The sequence below is a fragment of the Lolium rigidum genome, chromosome 4, assembly GCF_022539505.1.
Source record: "Lolium rigidum isolate FL_2022 chromosome 4, APGP_CSIRO_Lrig_0.1, whole genome shotgun sequence".
Taxonomy (NCBI): domain Eukaryota; kingdom Viridiplantae; phylum Streptophyta; class Magnoliopsida; order Poales; family Poaceae; genus Lolium; species Lolium rigidum.
Genome location: NC_061511.1, coordinates 259,426,464 through 259,448,275, shown reverse-complemented (window position 1 = coordinate 259,448,275; position 21,812 = coordinate 259,426,464). Strand labels below are relative to the sequence as shown.

The 21,812-nt window shown below is 46.2% G+C and overlaps 1 protein-coding gene across 1 annotated transcript; it reads right to left on the bottom strand.

The window, feature by feature from the left end:
* Positions 1-9,463: 9,463 nt before the first annotated feature.
* On the bottom strand, positions 9,464-11,253 carry LOC124650362 (60S ribosomal protein L36-3-like). The gene is made up of 4 exons (XM_047189894.1): positions 11,222-11,253; positions 10,989-11,103; positions 10,110-10,309; positions 9,464-9,670 (listed from the first exon to the last, which is right to left on the bottom strand). Exons 2-4 carry the CDS (start codon positions 11,088-11,090, stop codon positions 9,640-9,642), a joined length of 333 nt encoding a protein of 110 aa, XP_047045850.1. The 5' UTR covers positions 11,091-11,103; positions 11,222-11,253; the 3' UTR covers positions 9,464-9,639.
* Positions 11,254-21,812: the final 10,559 nt, after the last annotated feature.

Sequence of the window (21,812 nt, the reverse complement as noted above, 5' to 3'; positions counted from 1 at the left end):
CAATATTATGTTATAAGAAGGATATTTTACTGTAATTTACATGGCTGAATGTTTGTTATTTTTAAAATGTAAATAAACTGCTATGGACATAATAATCTCATAAAGGATTATAAACTGGTCCATTTCACTTATGCGCCTCAGAGTTACAGAGCATGCAACTGGAATTGCAAGTAATAATCTGAATTTCTGCTCATTCGCATGATTTGTTTTGGAAGTATTCTTGTACCATCTCATTGTAATACTCAAGCACCCTATGGTCTTGCTTTAACATGTGCTGTGGTATGAGATCTAGTTACCTCAAGCAATAATTCTTTCCCATCAGTAAACAAGTTTGTTGATGTTACTTTTCTGCAAGATAGCCTTTTTCCTTAACCTAAGAACAAAGTGTTCTAGAGTCTCAGTATCTGTTATATTGTTGGCTATAATTATTACTGACTTGCTGTAAATGCTTGAGTGATCATATACTATTAAGCATTTCCATTTCCATTGATGCATTACATCCAATGAAGTTCTTCTGTAAGTTCTTTATGATCATATACTATTAAACATTTACTATTTTTAGTCAGATCTGAAATATTCCTTTAGTGCTCGACTAATCTGAAATATTTGGTAGATCAGGAAATGAAGACATTACATACAAAGGTTGATCTCATTGTAACTCTTGGCGGTGATGGAACTGTTTTATGGGTATGCACTGTGCAACACAAGTACTGTGACAATTTATTAAATATGGATATTGTGTGGTTAGCTTACGGTTTAAGCACTTTTGGTTACTTCAACAATTTAATTAAATACATCGACATTTTTATAACACTAAATGCCTCATAAGTGTGCCTAGCTATGTGAATATAAACTTACTAGGTAAGCGTTAGTTCGCAACTTGGCCTACAGCATTGCAGAACTTAGAAGAAATGATGTGTCTCCTGTTCTTTTCTTCAGAGGGTAAGGATATCCTCTCTTTTTTTCTGCGGAGAGATGGTAATGTCAGGATCCCGGTGGATCTGACGAACTGGGATCAAGAAAAATAGGGATTTGAGAGGGATTCGGTAGAAAAGAGATAAATTGCAGGAATTGAGTAAAAGGTAAATTGCAGGAAAGTAAGATAAAATTAGGGTGGGAGTAGCCGCCGGGATAAGGAGGAGGTGGGTAGGTCGCCATGGATGCGAACACAAGGTCGATTTGGGGATGGAAAGGTTGGATTTGTTGCGAATCGGACCGCAAAAGAAGTCGCCGGTGCGACGGAATGGCACGGAATCGAGGGAGGGAAGGGTGGGAAGGAGGCGGAGAGATCGAGCTCGCTCTGATACCACTTTGTCAGGATCCCGATGGATCTGACCGAAGAGGATCACCAAGAATAGGGATTTGAGGAGAATTGGTAGGTAAATTAGATAAATTGCTGGAATAAAAGTAAATAAATTGCAGGAAATAAAAGATAGAATTAGGGTTCATATTTCTTGATTGATTGCAAGGGGATACAAGGGTAGGCTTATATAGACCTAGTCAACTACAACATGACAACATAGGTGGAATACCGATACTACCCTTACAACTATTAACCCACTACTCATACCCATATTAGTCCCTGACATTCTTTGTCAGGATCCCGATGGATCTGACCGAAGAGGATCACCAAGAATAGGGATTTGAGGAGAATTGGTAGGTAAATTAGATAAATTGCTGGAATAAAAGTAAAATAAATGGTAGGAAATAAAAGATAGAATTAGGGTTCATATTTCTTGATTGATTGCAAGGGGATACAAGGGTAGGCTTATATAGACCTAACCAACTACAACATAACAACATAGGTGGAATACCGATACTACCCTTATAACTATTAACCCACTACTCATACCCATATTAGTCCCTGACATTACTCCCCCTTTGAGACCATTGCTCAGCAATGGACAAGTTTCTACAGAAACTTTTCATCAATTATCCATAATCCATCAGAATGCATTCAGCATATTAAGGAGGTAGAAATGTAATTAACATAATATCCATTTCCTAGGTTTGGAGATAGTTCTGTAAAGATAGCAGATTCTTTGAAGTGTTGTTCGTCTTGACACTCTGCTGATTGCGAAACTTCCAATTGTCAATAATCAGTGTAACCATTTCCTTTTCTTCCGTGAACAGTAACATCAAGGCTGACTTGTTCTGAATTAATATAGTACCAGGGTCCCATGCATAAGAAACATTGTTCACTAGACTTAGCCATGTTGCTGGTTCTGGAGTTTGTAACGAGGACAAAGGTTTTTCAGTAGCAGCAGTTAAACTTGGCAAACAATGATACATGGGGGATGATATTCCAATTCCAGGGTCCCATATACATACGGCACTGCTCACTGGCTGATTTGGCCAAGATGCTAAATCTGGGATATGTGTGCAAGACAATGATTTATCAGTTTTACTCCAAACTGTCAAAAAATCCAACCAGGTATAGAAGGATATTTTAACTCCAGGGTCCCATTGCATTGTCAACTCCATGTCCCTGGGAGTAATACAGCACCACCACTAATAACATGGTTGAGAAAATAGTATCAGTAAGCAAGTTGCAGCAGTCAACAGCAGCAACTGTGTCCCCTGAAATGTGAACACCAAATTTGTACTGATTCCATATGTGCCAACTTGGTTACATAAGTTTGCTTTGCTTGAGTGAAGATATGCTGAAGTTCCAGGGTGTGTAACAATACGATGGGTTGCAGTATACAAGTGCAGAATTACCAGAACTCCAGGATCCCAGGGTGTGTGGTAAGAGACAGAGGGTTCAGACACTCTACTTGATCACCCATGGACTGTAGCCAACTGTTGCATTTCACATTGTTGTTTCTCAGGATGAAACCATAGCTTAGTATACGAGGATATCTAATCTCTGCTGCTTGCAACAGGTATTTCAAACTATTGAATTATGTAAGGTGGTTAGTGGTTTCATGTGTCAGTATTGAGGTCTGCAGAACACCTACAATGTCTCTGTTCTGTGTTGGACTCCTAAATGTATGTTCTCCTAGATGCCATTCTTTTCTTCTCTCATGAATTACCAACACTTTCAGCGTTGGGTCTCTTTGCTGCTGTACATTTACTTCTATCCGTACCAGACGAAAAGCATAGGAGCACATGATAGCAGATTCAAAAATGGATGCCCTTCTCGCACCAAACGGCACAACTAATATCTGTTCTATCGCAAACTTGTAGACATCCTTGCACTACAATTTTGTAGCACTAGCAGCAGTCGTAAACAGGGCATGGTATTTTGTATCTCCTGGATCCCACAGAAAAAATAAAACGGCAAGCCCTGTAGCAGTTCGGCAAACAAATTTGTCCTATAATAACTTTTCATGGCCTGACGATTCTTCATTGCATGTTCTGCATTCTTAAGCTTTGCTGGAGCAATAGAGGGGTCGCGCTATGTCCTGTTTCGCAAACAACAAGTTTTCACCATCATTCAGTTTCTCCAAAGCATAGATTGACTGCTCATTTGTCAAACTGATTGCACCAACAGTATCAACAGTAGGTGTCTCATCACTTAATGTTACCTTGCTGAAACAGTTGGAGTTGGGAAGCTGTCCACTTTCTTGTTGTTCTTCTTCATGTGGCTGCTTAGGAGGGATAGCGAACACATGAACATACTCATTTGAGCAGCCATCTGACTTTTCATCATAGACAGCAAACACCGGCTCAGGAACAACTCGCTCTAAGGGATAATCCGCTGGCAGAGTAAAGTAGCTGCGCTCGGTTCCATTTGCTAGGAATACGCTTTGGCGATTAAGATTATGGAAAACATATGGTTGTGACCTTCCATCCAGATTCTGCTCATTGAAATTGGTTCTCTCACCATGTACTGAACTCTGAATTGGATTTGGATTCCCAGAGGAATAGTTCTCATACTCAGAGCATGGTGTTGGCATTTCCTCAAGCACCTGGGGGGCAACATAAGCAGGAGCTGTGGAGATTTTTGCTGCACCAGTATTAGAGAGCACTGAGGTAGCAGACTCCACCATTGCTATGCTTGCTGATGTTTGTGTGAAGCCTACAGATGGTGCCGGGGCAGTTGTGGTGCTCGACTTGGATGTTGGCACCCTGTCTACTTGTTTGGAGATACCACGTTTCAGTGATGCAAATGAACTCTTTGATTGAGCCTGGTACTCATCCAATTGCCGACTCATATCGAGGAGTGACTGCTGAGCGAGTTTGAGCTGCAGCGCGAAGTCGTTGAGGCCCGCGGACACGCAGTCCGGCTGCCTGTCTGGCTGCATCCGGTTTGTGATGGCTGGGGAGGCTGGGTCGTCTCCATTGTTGGGCTTGGGAAGGAACGTGCGCACCTCGTCAACAACATGGACGCAGGCGGCCTTGGAGTAGGAGGGGTCGTGTAAGGGTATTTTACCCTTATCCATTATTTTGGTAACAATGACACCGTGCTAGAGTATTTGGCCTAATACATGTTTGTAAGGATAATCCCAGGTATTAGCCAAAGAGGCATAAATGGTGTATCAAAGGAACAAGAAGGCTAAAGGAGACCCCGCACTTCGACAACAATCAAAAGGGGTCTACAGCATCCAGTCGGTCAGAGGCTCGGTTGGACCGGCCCATGTGCCGGCCGGTTCCGGTCTGCCGCCCGGTCGACCGGGCGCACGGCCGGGCGCCCCGGCGCCAACCGGCCCAGGCGCTGATGCCTTCCGGGAGACGTACTGGAAGACACGGAACTGCCCCCGGTCTGGGTCCGGTCTGCCGCCCGGTTTGGACCGGCGGGTCCGGTCCCTGGCCCGGTCGGACCGGGCGCGTGACCGGGCGCCCCGGCGCCAACCGGGCTCTACGCTGATGCCAACCGAAGGGAGTACTGCGCGACACTTCGAGGTTCCGGTCGGGGTCCGGTCTGCCGCCCGGTTTGGACCGGCAGGTCCGGTCCCTGGCCCGGTCCGACCGGGCCCTGCGCCGGACGCTCCGGTCTGTGGTCCGGTTGACCGGGAATCTCCGGAGAAAGCTGAGTTGGCAAGTTATCAACGGCCATATTTCAAGTGACACTATATATACCCCTTCTCCTACCTCTGAAGGGGTAGGCACTACACTACAAGCTGTTCTTGAGCTCTCTCTCTCATACTCCATTGCTAGAAATACCAAAAGCCTCAGATCTCCCTCCTCCTCCACCTAAACTCAAATCCCTCCGGGAAACGATAGAGGAGGACCCGATCTACTGTTCTACCAAGCCAAATCTCATTCCCCCTTGTATTCATCAAGAAGCTTGCTCTCTAGGGTTCCTTGGAAACCCTAGGTGGGCAAGAGTGGTCCGGAAGCATCTGGGCTGTGGATTTGCTCCTGACAAGATTGTGAAGGTTTGGAGGCTACCTCAAAGTCTACCACAAGTGAGTGAGCTATTCCTTCGTGGGATAGGATCCGGAGAATAGGGTGAGCCTTCGTGGCGCGGGGAATCTTTCGTGGGACCTCCACTCCTCCAAATGTGGCGTACCTTCTTGCAAAGGAAGGGAACACGGGAATAACCCCTCGTCTCCGCGTGCTATCGGTTATCTCTAACCGAACTCTTTACTTGTGATTTAACTGCCTGTGAGAGCCTTCGTGCTCGAGTTAGTTGTATCCTCATATAGGTTGTTTCACCTAGTTTGCATTAGGCTCACCTTTATATTCCGCAAAGCCTAATATTGCAAAGAAAGAATTAAAATCTGTAGAAACCTATTCCCCCCCCCCCTCTAGGTTTACCATCTCTGAACTTTCGGGTCGGCGTGTGAGGTTGATGTAGGGGCGGGGGCGACTCTCGGGCTGTGGGTGCTCTCCGGCGACAAGATCTTTCTCATATCCTTGGCGGCGGGCGTGGGGAGGTCCGAGGTGGAGGCGCCCACAGAGCTGCTGTTGGGGAAGGTGAAGGCGGTGGATGGGCTGGTGGAAGGAGCCGGGTCTGGAGCAAGAGGAGATTTATTGGGTGCAAAGAGGCCGAGCTAACTGGCTACGACAGGGCTTGATAGGACAAATTGTTTCCAGCACTTGATAGATAGTGTCATCAGCATTTTGAGTGGATGGAAGGAGAAAATACTTTCCTATGGTGGGAAGGAGGTGTTACTGAAAGCTGTTGTGCAGGCTTCGTCGGCATATGCCATGTTTGTATTCAAGCTACCCAAACAAGTATGCAAAGGGATAATCTCTGCAATGTCCCAGAACTGGTGGGAAGATGATGATCAGCATAAGCACATGCACTGGTTTGCGTGGTGGAAGATGTGCATTTCGAAACATCAAGGGGGCATGGGATTTCGTGATTTACATAGTTTCAATTTAGCTATGTTGGCAAAGCAATGTTGGAGATTACTTACTGCGCCTAAATCACTTTGTGCTTTAGTCTTGCGGGCTAAATATTTTCCTGATGGCAATCTACTAAATTGCACACTTAAGAAGGGAAGCTCATATACATGGCAAAGCATCTGGGCGGGTGTTCAAACTTTTAAAAAAGGAGGGTGATGGCTCCAAAATTAATATATGGGAGGATTGTTGGATCCCTCGTAGCCCGTCCAGGAAGGTGATAACAAGAAGAGGCAATATTGTTGTGACAAAAGTCTCTAAGCTTATTGATACAGAAAGCAGAACCTGGGATGAAGAGATGCTCAATGATTTGTTTTGGCCAGTGGATGTGCAAAGGATTCTTAATATCCCGCTATCAAATAGCATGATGGAAGACTTTGTTTCATGGCACTATAATAAAAGTGGTGTCTTCACGGTTAAATCATCTTATCATATCGAGTGGGATCATCAGCATGGACGTAAGATTAGAAGAACAAATGTATTTGGGTCTTCTTCTGCTTCGCCGGTTTGGAAGACCATATGGTCAATGAGAGTGCCAACTAAAATCAAAATCCACTGTTGGCGATCGATGTTGGGTGCTATACCCTGCCTTGGGGTTTTAGCGAATAGACATATGCAAAACAATTCCCAGTGTCCTTTATGCACGTTGGACTGTGAAAGCATTTGCCATGCTTATTTTCGATGCTCGCAAGTGAAGGAGGTGTGGGATCATTTTGGAATGGCGACGATTATCCAAGATGCATGTAATACTGATAGAGATGGTTCTTCAGTACTCGGGAGCATGCTCTTGGACAACACGCCAACAGCACCGATGTTACCGGAGGTAACATGTGCGGCGCTCATATCAACAACTATCTGGTATGTGTGGTGGGAGCGTCGTTAAGTGACACATGGTGAATCTATTCAACAGCCAGTACGAACAGTGCTGGTCATCAACTATGCAAGGGCTAAGAAGAAGGAATACCAGGGCATTGTGCGCCATGGATGGGTCAAGCCAAAGGAGGGATATGTGAAGCTTAATGTTGATGCGTCTTTTGATCCAGACAGAGGTACCGGGGCGACTGGTCCAATTATTAGAGATGATCAAGACTTCTTTGTTGCGGGGCGTAATTGCATGCTACCTTTTGTTGAGGATGCATATACTGCTGAAGCATGTACCCTTCGCGATGGTGTGTCTTTGGCGGAAGCGATGGGATGTAATAGGTTGATAGTGCACTTAGACTGCTCAGAAGTCATTGAAGTTATGAAAAGTGGTGGAAGCACATACGGACCAGCTGCAGCTATCTTTGGAGATTGCACTTCATTTTACCGGGAGTTTGTGGATGTGATCTTCGAGCATTGCCCTAGGGAGGCGAATATGGCAGCCGATAGGTTAGCTAGTAGAGCGGTTGGACCTCTTCCATCTATTTGGAAAGAGGACCTAAATAGTGTAGGGTCTGTAGGGTCACCGGCCGGCGACGATGAGGAGGTGGTGGAGTCGCCGGTGCGGTTTTTGATGCAGGTGCGCGTCCCCTTCGACTCCGGCGCTCGGTGGAGCTCCGTGGTGGTGCGCCTGCGTCCGTTGCACTCGCGAATCGACGGATTCGTGCTGTGCTTTCTTCCCCGGCCAGATCCCGCGGGGCGGCGGATCTGGGATGTGAAGATCTTGAAGATGAGGACATGGTGGTTCGCGGCGGAGCCGTTTTTCCTGGGCGTTACCTCTCCGGAGGCGGTGAGTGAGGACTTCCCGGTTGCCACGGGGATGCTTTCGTCGATCCAAGGCGCATGGACGAGCACAGGCGGCGGCGCGTCTTCCTCTCGTTCGGGATACCGGCGATGCTGGAGCTCAGAAGGATTCCTTTGTAATATCTTCTGTTTTCTGGGCTTTTCTGTAAGATTGAATTATCTATGAAATCATCATCTTCTCGCAAAAAAAAAATTAATATAAACTGCCACGAAGGCTTTCCCTAAAAAAAAGTATTTACCGAGTTAACCCAATCTATTTGTAAGTTGAGTCGAGTTGGCTCAATATCCATGTCACACTGTAGATAGGGATGTAAACGGATCGGATCGGATCGGATATTTCTATTACCATATCCTTTATCATATTTTTTTGACGGATTCGGATCGGAGCGGATAATGGTCGGATGCGGATCCGGATGCGGATTATATCGGATCACGGATATGGAGCGGATTCGGACCGGACTCGGATCGGAAACGGATTATTAAGCAAATATACACATAAAAAATAGAAGTATGTTTTTTTATGTATAATATGTTTGTAATTATAGGCTATAGCTAAATGTACACACCTGTTCGTACAACAAAACAAATTGCGTGCTAATAGCATACGTATTTTAGCCGATGAACTAACTATATTATCTAAATATTTTAGGTTTGACTAATTTTTTCGGATTATCCTCATTAAGGACCTCGGATAATCCGCAAAAAAAAGCGGATAATTCGTATCCGTCGGATAGTATCAATACCATATCCTCTACCGTATCCGCCGGATATCCGCTTGAGCACTATCCGCATCCGCATCCATATCCGGCGGATTTCTAAAAATACATACCATATTCTCAAAAATGGATACGGATGCGGATTCGGAGCGGTAATTATCCGTACCATTTACAACCCTAACTGTAGAAGATACAGAATGTATTGTATACTAACCTGGAGGAGTAGCTCCGATCACCATCATGGTTCCACGAACAAGAACATTCAACCTCATCACGAATTTTGTCAATCGGCAGATGTTATCCAAGATACGAGTGTAATTTGAATTATGCAAGTGTAACTCTCTTAACTAACCTCACATCCTCAACCCAGAAAACCATGTGCTTTTATCACTTCACCCGCAGCACGATCCCCAGATATGTGTGTTGGGTCATTCGAGTGTTCATTCAGGACGGTGTTGTGCAAGAGAGAGCAGTTGCAGGTCATTCACTTCTCGGAAGCTAATGATCCAGTTTTATGAGCATTTTGCCATTAGGGTTGAATTTGCACATGCGCTGAAGAATAAATTTCTGAGGCAGTACTTCGTTGTTGTACATCGTATTGGGAATCCATGCGAATAAATTGCTTCATATCGAACTGAACGAATGAAATCGAACATTGAGGAAATATTAAGCTCTCCATAATAGGCTTTACCTAGCAGCATATCATCAAGAAGTAATCCAAGAAATAAGGTGACAAAACACACATTGCAAATTAGATCAAAATCTCACAAGACAGGAGGTTCAACATAGCACAATGTTTTGCTGGCAAGATAATTGATTGAAGTCTAGGTAGGTTCTACATGTAGTAAAAACTAGACACCAGAACAGAAGATTGCCATCAACTTCATGATCTTGGGATACTCTATTTCTTCTTGGTCTCTGTTCCAGCAGATCTGTGGATAATAACAGAAAAAAGGTTTAGAGATAGAAAACATGAATAATTTAGAATAACTGGAACAGGGAACAGGCTTAACAGTCAATACTTACTTCTCTAAGCAGAGAAGGAAACATCAGTTCGAAATAGACAAGAATGCGTATCTATTACAAGATTCAGTAACACTGATGCTGGAACCCATTTTTAAGACAGTAAGGTTTTTCCATTATTCAATATTCACAACAGCATCTGCAAAACACACTTTGACAAACCTAACATGTTTCAAGTTTCACATAATACAGTTTCAGGATGCCATACTGAAGCACACTATTTGAATTCTTATCTAAATAATACTTTTAGTAGGGATGTGAAAACTAAGTAAAACAAATAGACTATGATAGTAACTTTGAAACAGAAATGAACTAAAGGAAATGTAACCAAATTATAGAGTGGCTCACCTCATCTTCCTGAGGACACTGGACATCTCCTCTCTCTTCTTCTTTGCCCTCTTGTGGGTTCCGAGCTTTCGTTTGGCCACCTTCAGAGCACGCTTGTCCTTGCCGACCTTGAGAAGCTCAGTGATGCGCTTCTCATAAGGAGCAAACCCAGCAACCTCCCTGATCAAGTTCCTGACGAAGTGCACCCTCTTGGTACCTTTCTGCAATTCAACAAGGGTAAATGGTCAGACAACAACCATGACAGAACTGAAACAAAAGACTGTTCATTACTTAGACAGTATAAAATTATCATATCTGGTGTACAGGCTTGATACTGAACAGACAATTATTGGATGAGAAAAAGTCTTCCGCAAACACAACAAGCTAGTAAGCTTGAGAAATTAGATTTCATCTTGCATACAAACTAGAAGTGCCTTATATTCAACAACGACAAACAAAATCTTTGTACCAAATGCACAAATGCAAATGATAAACAAACAGCAAAATATGGTGCCAAGCAAAATATGTAAAGCCAAATATCTTCAACCACCATCTTACAAAACTAATGTTGCCACTTGTAATCATACTGAAACCGAGTTAGTCAAGTAGCTTTGCTGAATTACTATGTGCAAGGTAACAACATCCGCCAGAAAGTAACAGTAAACGCAAAGATAAAAGGATCCTTCATATAGAAATGGTGGCATGTTGTCAGATCTAGCAATACTCGCAACAACCCATGATCTAACAAAGACTCCTTGCTGCTCCGCATAAACAACTAGCTAAGCAAGCAAAGCTACCGGCGCATAATCTACCAACAAGCGACCGAGCCTACCGTAACAAATCCACACAGATCAACAAAAAAGCTAGATATATCCGGGAGCAGGAGCAGAAGATCCTTACCCCCTTGCGGTCGGACGGACGCGGCGGCAGCTCGCGCTTGGTGACGACGTGGCCCTTGTTGATGCCCACGAAGAGGCCGGACTTCGGCTGCGTCGGCGCCATGGGCGAACCTTTCCTGCTCAGACAAGCAGCAACAACCCGCGTTAGCGACGGGGAGAGGAGAGGCGAGGAGCGGAGAGGGCGAGGGTTTTGGATCCGCGGTGCCGGCGGCGGCGGCGCATGGGAGGGCTTACCTTTACCTGGGAGAAGTGAAGCGGCTGCGTCTAAGGAGAAACCCTAGGGCGACGAGTGGCTTTATATAGGCCGAGCCGATGCGTCTTTGCGGCTGGTTCAGGTGGGCCGGGTCAGGACTAAGATGGGCCTTCTCGGGGTCTGCCACTATGATTCGGTAACTCTTAGATGGGCTTCTATTTCCTTTTGGGGGCCGGACTGATTCGTGGACTTGGGTCGTCTGCATGGGCTGCGAGGACGGCTCGCCGGTGCCAAGCGCCTGGGATTGTGCAGTTTATTGCCGTTTACGCTTAATCGTGCTAGGTGGTCTCAGCAAAACTTATACTACCTCTGTCCATAATTAGATGCCAAAAGGTTGTCTAAATTTAAATGTATCTAGTCACGATTTAGTGTATAGATAGTTAGATACATCCGAATTTGAATAAATCTTTGACATCTATTTATGGACGGAGGGAGTACTACCTTTTGTGCCTACAGTACAAATCGTTTCTGCTGAAGACTTTTTCATTTTCGTCTGAAGAACTGTCATGTCTCCTGCGAATGTGTAGTTTGTACTTAATTGCGCACAGCTCTGAACGATTTACTATCCCCAAAACAACATTGGTGGTACACAAAACTGAGAGTCAAGCGTGGTGATGGTGAAAACCGAAGTGCAGCACGGACTAGCTAATTGCAATATAGAGATAGGAAACATCGAATTTTGAGCATTATGCATTTACTTGTTTTCCTTGAAATCGTCTGATGAGAAAACTTTTGTTGCACGAGCTAATGAGTCGGCAATTTCGATATGATGTGCTAGACTTGTGAGTTGTGACCTTGTCGTGTGTGCGTCGTGTTCTTGCTAATCCCAAGTTCAATCTTTTTTTTTTTTTGCGAGAAATTCACCGATCTATTAATAATCATTAAAACTGTAGTACAAAAAATTTAAAAAATAAAAAAATACAAATTGATACTCGGACCACCTAGCGACGACTACAAATACTAGCACGAGCCGAAGGCGCGCCGCTGTCCTCGCCCCTCTATCGCCGGAGTCAGGCAAAGCTTCTCGTAGTAGAGCTTGTTGTAGTAGACAGACGGAAAGTCGTCGTGCTAAGGTCCCAAAGGACGAGCGCACCAGAGCAGCAACCATCGCCAATGATGACAACCGTAGATCGGAAAAGACTGACATGAAACCACACCAACAAACACGAAAACCGACCGGATCCCAGGAGATCCGATGGGCACACAACTCCACACGTCCTCCGTTAGCGCTAGATGCACCACCGGAGCGAGGATAGGGCGGGGAGGACCTTATTCTGACTTTAGGATGTAGCCGCCGCCTCACCATCCAAAAAAAGAGACTGAAAAACAAACTAAATTAAGAACCGAAACTCCCCGCCAACGAGGGACCGTGGTCCGCCACACCTCCAAGGCCCCAAGACCATCGTGTTGGAGATATGCCCAAGAGGCAATAATAAAATTGTTATTATAATATATATTTGTGTTTATGATAATGTTTACATACCATGCTATAATTGTATTAACCGAAACATTGATACATGTGTGTTATGTGAACAACAAGGAGTCCCTAGAAAGCCTCTTGTATAACTAGCTTGTTGATTAATAGATGATCATAGTTTCATGATCATGAACATTGGATGTTATTAATAACAAGGTTATGTCATTATGTGAATGATGTAATGGACACACCCAATTAAGCGTAGCATAAGATCACGTCATTAAGTTATTTCCTATAAGCTTTCGATACATAGTTACCTAGTCCTTTTGACCATGAGATCATGTAAATCACTTATACCGGAAAGGTACTTTGATTACATCAAACGCCACTGCGTAAATGGGTGGTTATAAAGGTGGGATTAAGTATCCGGAAAGTATGAGTTGAGGCATATGGATCAACAGAGGGATTTGTCCATCCCGATGACGGATAGATATACTCGGGCCCTCTCGGTGGAATGTCGTCTAAATAGCTTGCGAGCATATGAATGGTTCATAAGAGACCACATACCACGGTACGAGTAAAGAGTACTTGTCGGAGACGAGGTTGAACAAGGTATAGAGATACCAATGATCAAACCTCGGACAAGTAAAATATCGCGTGACAAAGGGAATCGGTATCGTATGTGAATGGTTCATTCGATCACTAAGTCATCGTTGAATATGTGGGAGCCATTATGGATCTCCAGATCCCGCTATTGGTTATTGGTCGGAGAGAGGTCTCAACCATGTCTACATAGTTCACGAACCGTAGGGTGACACACTTAAGGTTTGATGTCGTTTAAGTAGATAAGGAATAAGGAATGGAGTTTGAAGTTTTGTTCGGAGTCTCGGATGGGATCCAGGACATCACGAGGAGGTCCGGAATGGTCCGGAGAATAAGATTCATATATAGGAAGTCATATTCCAAGTTTGGAAATGATCCGGTGCATTTATGGTAGGTTCTAGAAGGTTTTAGAAAATTCCGGAAGAAATCACCATAGAAAGTGGAGTCCCGGAGGGACTCCACCTTGTATGGCCAGCCAACCCTAAAGGGGAGGAGTCCAAGGTGGACTCCCCAAGGGTGGCCGGCCAACCCCCCAAGGAAGGGGTGGGAGTCCCACCTTGAGTGGGATTCCCCCCTTGGGTAGGTTTTGTCCCCTATGGAAGGTTTTGGTTTCGGGTCTTATTCGAAGACTTGGATACCAACACTTGGGGATTTCCACCTATATAATGAGGAGGAGAGGGAGGGGGCTGCACACTCTGGGCCGCACCACCTAGGGCTGCCCATGGCCGGCGCCCTAGCCACCCCCTCTCCCAAACCCTAGCCTCTCCTCCTCCACCACTTCTCCCGCATACGCTTAGGTGAAGCCCTGCCGGAGTTCTCCACCACCACCGCCACCACGCCGTCGTGCTGCCGGGATTCCGAGGAGGATCTACTACTTCCGCTGCCCGCTGGAACGGGGAGAAGGACGTCGTCTTCATCAACACCGAACGTGTGACCGAGTACGGAGGTGCTGCCCGATTGTGGCACCGTCAAGATCTTCTACGCGCTTTTGAAAGCGGCAAGTGATCGTCTACCGCAGCAATGAGAGCCTCCTCTTGTAGGCTTTGGAAATCTTCAAGGGTTAGTCTCGTTCATCCCCTCGTTGCTCCCATCTTCTAGATTGCATCTTGGCTTGGATTGCGTTCTCGCGGTAGGAATTTTTTTGTTTTCTATGCTACGAATCCCTACACATCGGAGGCAGAGCGGACCGACGGTATCGCCGACGAGGAGGACGGAACCCTAGATGGGTTTGTGTCTTTTTCCGCCGCCTGGGTTGTCTCTGGCACGTACCCCATGTTCGATCTTTGGGATTGAATCCAGCGACATCCACGTGAAGATCCTGCTTCAAGGTGTTGTCTTTCGGCACCAAGTTATATTTATGATCACTATGCTACCGGGGGATTGGTAGTAATTTGGTACACAGTGATTGATTGTGGTAGATCATGGCTGTCACACGGCCAGAAGATGGTTAAATATTATACTTAACGGTTAGCATCTTTCATGTAGTATCATATTAAGTAGCTAAGTAAATTTAAAAAGAAAGTGACTAATTTTCAGTCGATTAAAAATTAACTTAATGCTCAATCAAGTGATATCAATAAATCTAAGTTGCAGCCTATGTTGCAACTCAAGAATAACACGGATCATAAAGGAATCTAGATCATGAAGCAATCAACTAGGGGCATTTTTCTCAGTTGCAACCTCATATGCAACTAAAAATTCTCAGAGCACGAATCACTACGTAAGCCTATGGTCTAGGAATCAACCGACGATTAAGCTAATTTTTAGTCGACCAAAAATTAGCAAACCAATTTAAAACTAGTGATCGAATAATATTATGGTACTATGTAAAAAAAACAGATTAAGATATCTTTTTTGAAGAAACCATATTAAGAGCTAGTTGTAAACACATCTTCCGATCAGCGTTGGATCATATGAGCACACGTTTGCAATTCATTCCCAATCTTTTAACAATCTTTATCTCGACTATTCAATTCCGGTGAGGCTTATCGCTCCCTTCACATCGGCCACTTCATTAAAAGAGTGGTTACCCAAAGTTATGGATAGATCTACCGCCCTACGGTACAACAAATCCATTATATGTCAATCCTCTATTTTTGAATTAATGATATTGCCTAAGTATCTAGAAAGGTAACCAGAGTAAAGACTTTGGCTACCAAAGTATATGAAATGTTCAGGCAACAGTATAATGGTTTTGACAAAAGAAAAACACTCGTCTCTTGCGTGCCACTATGCAGTTTAATGGTTGACACCAAGTGTGATGCACGCCAGCAACAAATGCCGTTCTCTGTTATAGGAGCAAATATAACAAAGATGAGTCAACATGCTATAACAACTGACAAGGCATCAAAATGTTACGTGGAAGAGACAGATAGGAGGAAGGAAAGAGAGCCGAGCGAGCGCTTGCAGTAGCGCCAGCGGTAGCACACCAAATGAGAGAAAAAGAGACGGCATGCAACTTAGGTCCAATAGTATGTATGCTTTGAATAAACAACTCCTAATTAAAGCTTACTTAAGAGTTATATAATGACTTTATGTGACATGACATGGCTATATAGCCAGCAGCGGGCTCTCTTATTAATCTTGCTCTAAGAGCATCTTAATCAGATGGTATTTCAAGTTTTTATACCACCAGTTTTTTTTTTGTCAAAACTTAGATGGTTTAAAATACACCAGCAAGTGCTCTATCGAATAGTGTATATTTGGGTAGTGTATATTTCAGATCTGCAAATATATGGATGAAACTCATATCTAAATGATTTGAAAACACAAATAAAATTCGAATAATGCTAAATATTATATTACACAAATAGTTTATCATTATTATACAAATAGGTCTTCATCAAGTTGCAGCAAATAAGCTAACAAATAGAAATAATTCATCACAAACACACATAGTTCATTCGCAAACACACATCATCACACAATTCAACGACGACCACCACTCCTCTGTCGCCCCCACCATGCTCACTTCTCCTCCATGAGATCCTACTCAAGATCTTCATGGGCATCTTCATCACAGATCGCGTGGTACCACTCAACGAAGCGGGCGACGCGGTATCGCTGGCGACGCAGCCGCACCGGATGCCCCATCAACTCATAGTGATGGTCATCCAAATCCTGGATGCGCTCGTTCTCGATGATCATGTTATTCATGATCACGCAAGCCATCATGATGTACCAAAGTATATCCTGATGCCAGAACTTTGTCGGACCTCTCACAATAGCATTGGTCTTGCAAAATCTCAAATGCTTGCTCCACATCCTTCCTAGCCGCCGCTTGTGCATAGTGAAAGTCTTGTTCTTTTTTACCTGTGGGAGAGACGAGAGGCTTCAGAAATGTAGCCCACTTCGGATAGATGTCATCCGCAAGGTAGTATCCTTTGTCATATGTGCGGCCGTTGGCAACGAACTCCACAACCGGTGTCTCTCCCTTGCCTAGATTTGCAAAAGAGTGGTGACCTCTGAAGAACATTGATTGCACGATTCGGGCATCCCAAAAAAGGCATGCCAAATCCATGTCTCCTGATCGGCGAAGGCTTCAAGAATGATAGTGGATTCCTTCTTGTGTCCTATGAACCGTCCATGCCAAGTTGTTGGACAGCTTCCACCTCCAGTGCACACAATCAATGAAACCAAGCATACCCGGAAAACCACAGGCGGCGTTGATCGCCAACAGTCTAGCCATGTCTTGAGCATTGGGAGCACTCAAGTACTCAGCCACAAACACCTCCACCATAGTAACAACAAAGCGCTTGATACACTTGATGCTTTGGCACTCACTCATCGCTAGGTAGTGGCGCATCAACCGGGTGTCGGCATCAACTCTCTCTCGCTGCAACTTGGTATGGCCGCCGTTTGAACCGCCATGCTTCGAAAGCTTGTTGTGTGTGTGCAATGCAAGTACCATGTCGATGTCTTCTTCCTCCTCCATGTCAAACTCCTCGTTCGACGTCGTGTAGTCAACCAAGCTCAATCTTTTGCTCGAAGACATCTACAAACCATTTGACAAACCACTAAACGAAAATAAACACAAAAGTAACACAAAAATAAATAAATAAGGTCAAAACATACCGCTAAACACCCTCTATATGAGGCCGACAGAGGGCGGGCGACGGAGGGCATGCCGAGGGCGGGCGGAGGTTCGTCAAAGGAGGGGCACGCTGAGGGCGGGCAGAGGGTGGGCAAGCGGTGACACACGGGAGGGTGGTAGGCCGATGTAGGGCGAGGAGCGGAGGGCGGTTGGCAGCGGTTGCGGGCGAGGCGCGGCGGAGGGCGGCAGGAATCGGGCAGTGGGAGGATGCGGCCGATGCGGGGCGGGTCGACCCCGGCGAGGTGCGGTGAGCCTCGGCGGGCGGCGGGGAGGCGGTTGCGGCGGCCGGTGGCGAGGTCCAACGGACACGCTGGGGAGAGAGGACCACGTGAGGACGAAAGTGAGAGTTGGGGCGTGCAACCGTTTTACACCACCTCCCCAAGTAGTGCAAATATGCACCACATGGTGCAAATATACACCACTGGTGTATAATTGTGACAACCTTTTTTACACCTACACCATCTGATCTAGCCATTTTTTTTCTCCCAAGTGGGTTTATATGACAGGTTTTTTACATCTGCACCATCTGATCAAGATGCTCTATCGAAGGTGCAATACTCCAGCGAGATTGGTCTGTCAGACTGGTCACTGTCCAAGAATCGCACCATCTGACCTAGAGTTCGCCACTACAGAGATGCATAGCTGAATTGCACCATGGTAGGGTCAAGCGTGAATGTGCGATGGTGCAACGCAGCACACACATAATGCGGAGATTTTTGAAGTCGTGAGCAGCACGAGTACATTCATATCGTCATCTCTTTCTCGCCAATGTGTTTCGGAGCGGAGGTTTTTGCTGCATAAACCAGATCCGTAATCTCAACTGAACAGATTATAGTTGTGATTTGTGAATTGTGATCCTTGCCGTTGCCATTGTTGAGCAGCCACGTGTTAGAGTTGTAATACAACACTATACGGCTAATCGGCTATGGTGTAGTACATCGCACGTATAGTGCCCCACATGTAATATCCTGGCAAGGGTTATGTCGTTAACATCTAATGACTCACGTCTAGGAAACAAATCGGGAGAGAGGAGTCCGGCCGGATGGCGCACGAATTTAAATGAGAACGATCTCCACCCCGTATTTCTCTCGCCTCTCTACCTCTCGCGGGATCTTCCAGGATCGCAACTGACATCTGCGGTCCAGTGCAGCAATCTTTTTTTTAACCCGCAACAGCGTGCGCGTTATTGTATTAAGTTGATAAGAAACGTCAAGAATGACTACAACACCACACATGCCTTTTGGCTTATAGCACACTCCTACAACACCGACGCCAAGCACACCTTGCCCAAACTCAACCCAAGAATGGCGAGGCGGGGCATAGAGTTTCCAAACCGCGTCACATCCAATTCCAACAACACGGCCAACTTCCCAAGCTTCCCAGATCAACGTACCACATCATACGCCTAGAAGATGAAGCGCGCGATTGGCAGGGTGTGGCCAAACTTGGGAATGGGTCGAGAAGCGTGTTGGCGATGGCGTACATTGCGCTCCAGAGACTCACACCTTGAGCAGTAGCAGACACCGGCGAGGCTACCAGCACCGAGAGCCACCCCTCGCAGCCAAAACAGCGCCTTCAAGAAGGGGACATCGTTGTTGCGCCGCCGCTGCCCGGTCCGGCAAGCCAGACCTAGGGTTTCCCCTGGCGTCGAGGGTAGAAATGGTCAGGACCCAAAACCACGCCTCCAAGGAGGGAGATGGCACCCACAGGTGTCACCGTGGTCCGCAACGGAAGAACCAATCAGGGTTTTTCACCCGGGCCAAAGACCACCCGACGGCGAGATGGAGACGCGCCAAAAGCCGGCCTGAACCACCGCAGCAGGAGGCAACTAGAGGTCGACGGAGAAGGGCGAAACGCACCAAAAGCCACCGCAGCAGCCACCCAAAACCGGCCAGAAACGAGACCGAGATGGTCTGTTCCTGGAAGTTGGGTCGTTGCTGCCACCGGAGCACTCCAGCCACCACCGCCGCTGGAGGGCCACCAAGGGGACAACCCTCCGTAGACGCAGATACAGAGCTGAGCCAGCGCTGCCAAGGAGGGGGAGTCGCCCGCTCGAGCCCATCTGGGCCTGTGAAAGCCCATCTAGGCCCGCAAACCGCAACGCCGCCGGCGCACCAGGCCGCCATGGGCGGACGAGCACAGCACGACGTGTCGGGTCAGCGGCGACCCCAGCACCCTCCACCAGCCCGCCGACACAAGCCCACGCCGCCCGCCGCCACGACCGCCTCTGGTGATGTCGCCGCCTGGAACGCGGAGCCGCCGGGCCATCGCCGAGACGACCGCGCCGTCGCGCCCTCCGTCAGCAGGACGCCCACCACGACCGCAGAGACCCGCGCCTCCACCGCCGCACGTGGGAGAAGAAAAGGCCCCGCCGCCGCCGGGTGGCGCCCTCTGGCGGCGGCGGCGAGGAGAAGGGGGGCTGGGGAGGGCCGAGGGGAGGCGCCGCCAGAGAGCTCCCGGTCGCTCGCGGGAGCGACGCGGGAGCTAGCCCTACTTCGTTACTTAGTTGAGCTCATCGCAGCAATCTCATTAGACTCTACATTCTGAATCAGCGCAAATCAGACGCGGGAGCTTTGCTGCAATTCTGCAAACACCTGCAGAATACTGAATTGAAATATAGTGTCGCGTCTGTCACTACAGAATTTAAAGAAGAAAGCCATCTTCACAACAGAGACAGCAGTGGTACGTCTCTCCTCTAGTCTGCTGAGATAACCGAGCAAAAGTCATGGAAATCTTTTTCTTTCAACGAGTGGGCGGACTCCACTGACATGGCTTTTAATTTCTATCTTCTCGTCTGCGCTACCTCAAGCTTTCAAATAAGTATATGTACAAATTGTTGCCTGAATTAATCCAGTGTAATAACTAAAATGGAGCATGTATCTGCTTGCACGTCCACAATCCACTTATATTTTGCCCAATACGAATTCCATGTGTCTGCTTGAAGAGTTTCCTTTCTCTTTTCCTACATGTGTTCAGTTTCCACCTCACTTACTACAAGATGTCTATGGCAGCCAACGAAATTCTTATTAAGGCGGTGGGGCAAGCCATCCTCACTTATGTAATGTCCTGTTTTTATTTATCAAAGTCACTACGTGATGACATAAGCCAGCTTGTGTGCATGTTTTGGTGGTCAGGAAACGAGGAAGTAAACAAGATGCATTGGATGCGATGGGAAAAGATGAAGCTAGCAAAAGATGGAGGTGCCCTTGGTTTTCAAGATTTATATTCTTTCAATCTCGCAATGCTTGTGCGCCAAGGGTGGAGACTGCTGCAGTCACCCGAGTCTCTATACGATCAAGTTTTGAGAGCAAAGTATTTCCCTCATGGAGATCTTCTATCGGCAGTACTGCAGGCTGGTATGAGCTATGTTTGGAGAAGCATACTAAAGGGTCTCAATGTGTTGAAAGAAGGGATTATTTGGCGAGTTGCTGACGGCAAGCATGTGCGCATCTGCGATGATCCCTGGTTTCCTACCAGTTCTACATGGAGACCTCGTATGATGAAGCTAGCCAGGTTACTTATGTCTCTGAATTGATCGATGAGCATACTTGTTCCTGGAGGAGCGACCGAGTTGCACAGTGCATCAATCCCGATGATGTTGTGGCGACAATTCTAGGTATTTCTTTGTGTGCCGATAATGAAGATTTCATTGTCTGGCAATATGACAACAAATGTATCTTTACTGTTAAATCTTCTTATACGGTGCATGTAGATATGGAGAGGAACCCCGCAAAAAAAGATATGGAGAGGAAGGGACGAGCATTAGGCAGGAAGGGCAAGGCTCTCAAGCATTGTACCAATTAAACATGAGGTCTTCAGCAAACTCTGGAAAGTAAATTGTCCGCAAAAGTACAACACTTCATGTGGAGACCTCGATCATGTAATATCCACATGCGTGTAAATTTTATTAAGGCTAGTGTGGTGTATGCACCTCGATCATGTAATCAGCCTGCACAAGTGTTAGCGGCTTTGGGTGTAGGTATAGCTCATGAGGACCATGTTCTGTGAACATCGAGCTATCCTGCTAGTGTAACCCGTTTGGTGACCGGTGATTCTACCGTGCCTTAATGGAATATACCATATTAAAAAAGTACAGAGATTAGCCGATGTTGCAGAAAAGTGTTTGAAGTTATCTAAGACTACCCACAATGGAAGTATCATAGATAGTAACATATAGTAGTATCATACGCATGATACTTCTATATGATACTATGCATTGTGACTAGTCTAAAGGGGACGGGTGCTAAGAGTCCCTCGAGGGATCACGACTCCTGATCACACGTGTCCAATTGGGACCACCCTATGCAAAAAGGAAAAATGCCAACGCTACCGAAAATAGCAACCACATCTCCCCAATTCCCAACCCGTCACCATGAGCCCCGCCCCATCGGCGGAGAAGACGTCGCCGCAGCTTCCCCAATCGCTCGTAGCATCGATGGTGGCCGTTCCTAGCATCACC

What these genes read in the sequence shown, in the direction of transcription:
- LOC124650362 (XM_047189894.1), bottom strand. Translation starts at nt 11,090, where the DNA reads ATGGCGCCGACGCAGCCGAAGTCCGGCCTCTTCGTGGGCATCAACAAG. An exon ending in GTCCGTCCGACCGCAAGGGG is followed by an intron (nt 10,310 to 10,988) that starts GTAAGGATCTTC and finishes GTTGAATTGCAG; the next exon opens with AAAGGTACCAAGAGGGTGCA. An exon ending in AGTGTCCTCAGGAAGATGAG is followed by an intron (nt 9,671 to 10,109) that starts GTGAGCCACTCT and finishes TATTATCCACAG; the next exon opens with ATCTGCTGGAACAGAGACCA.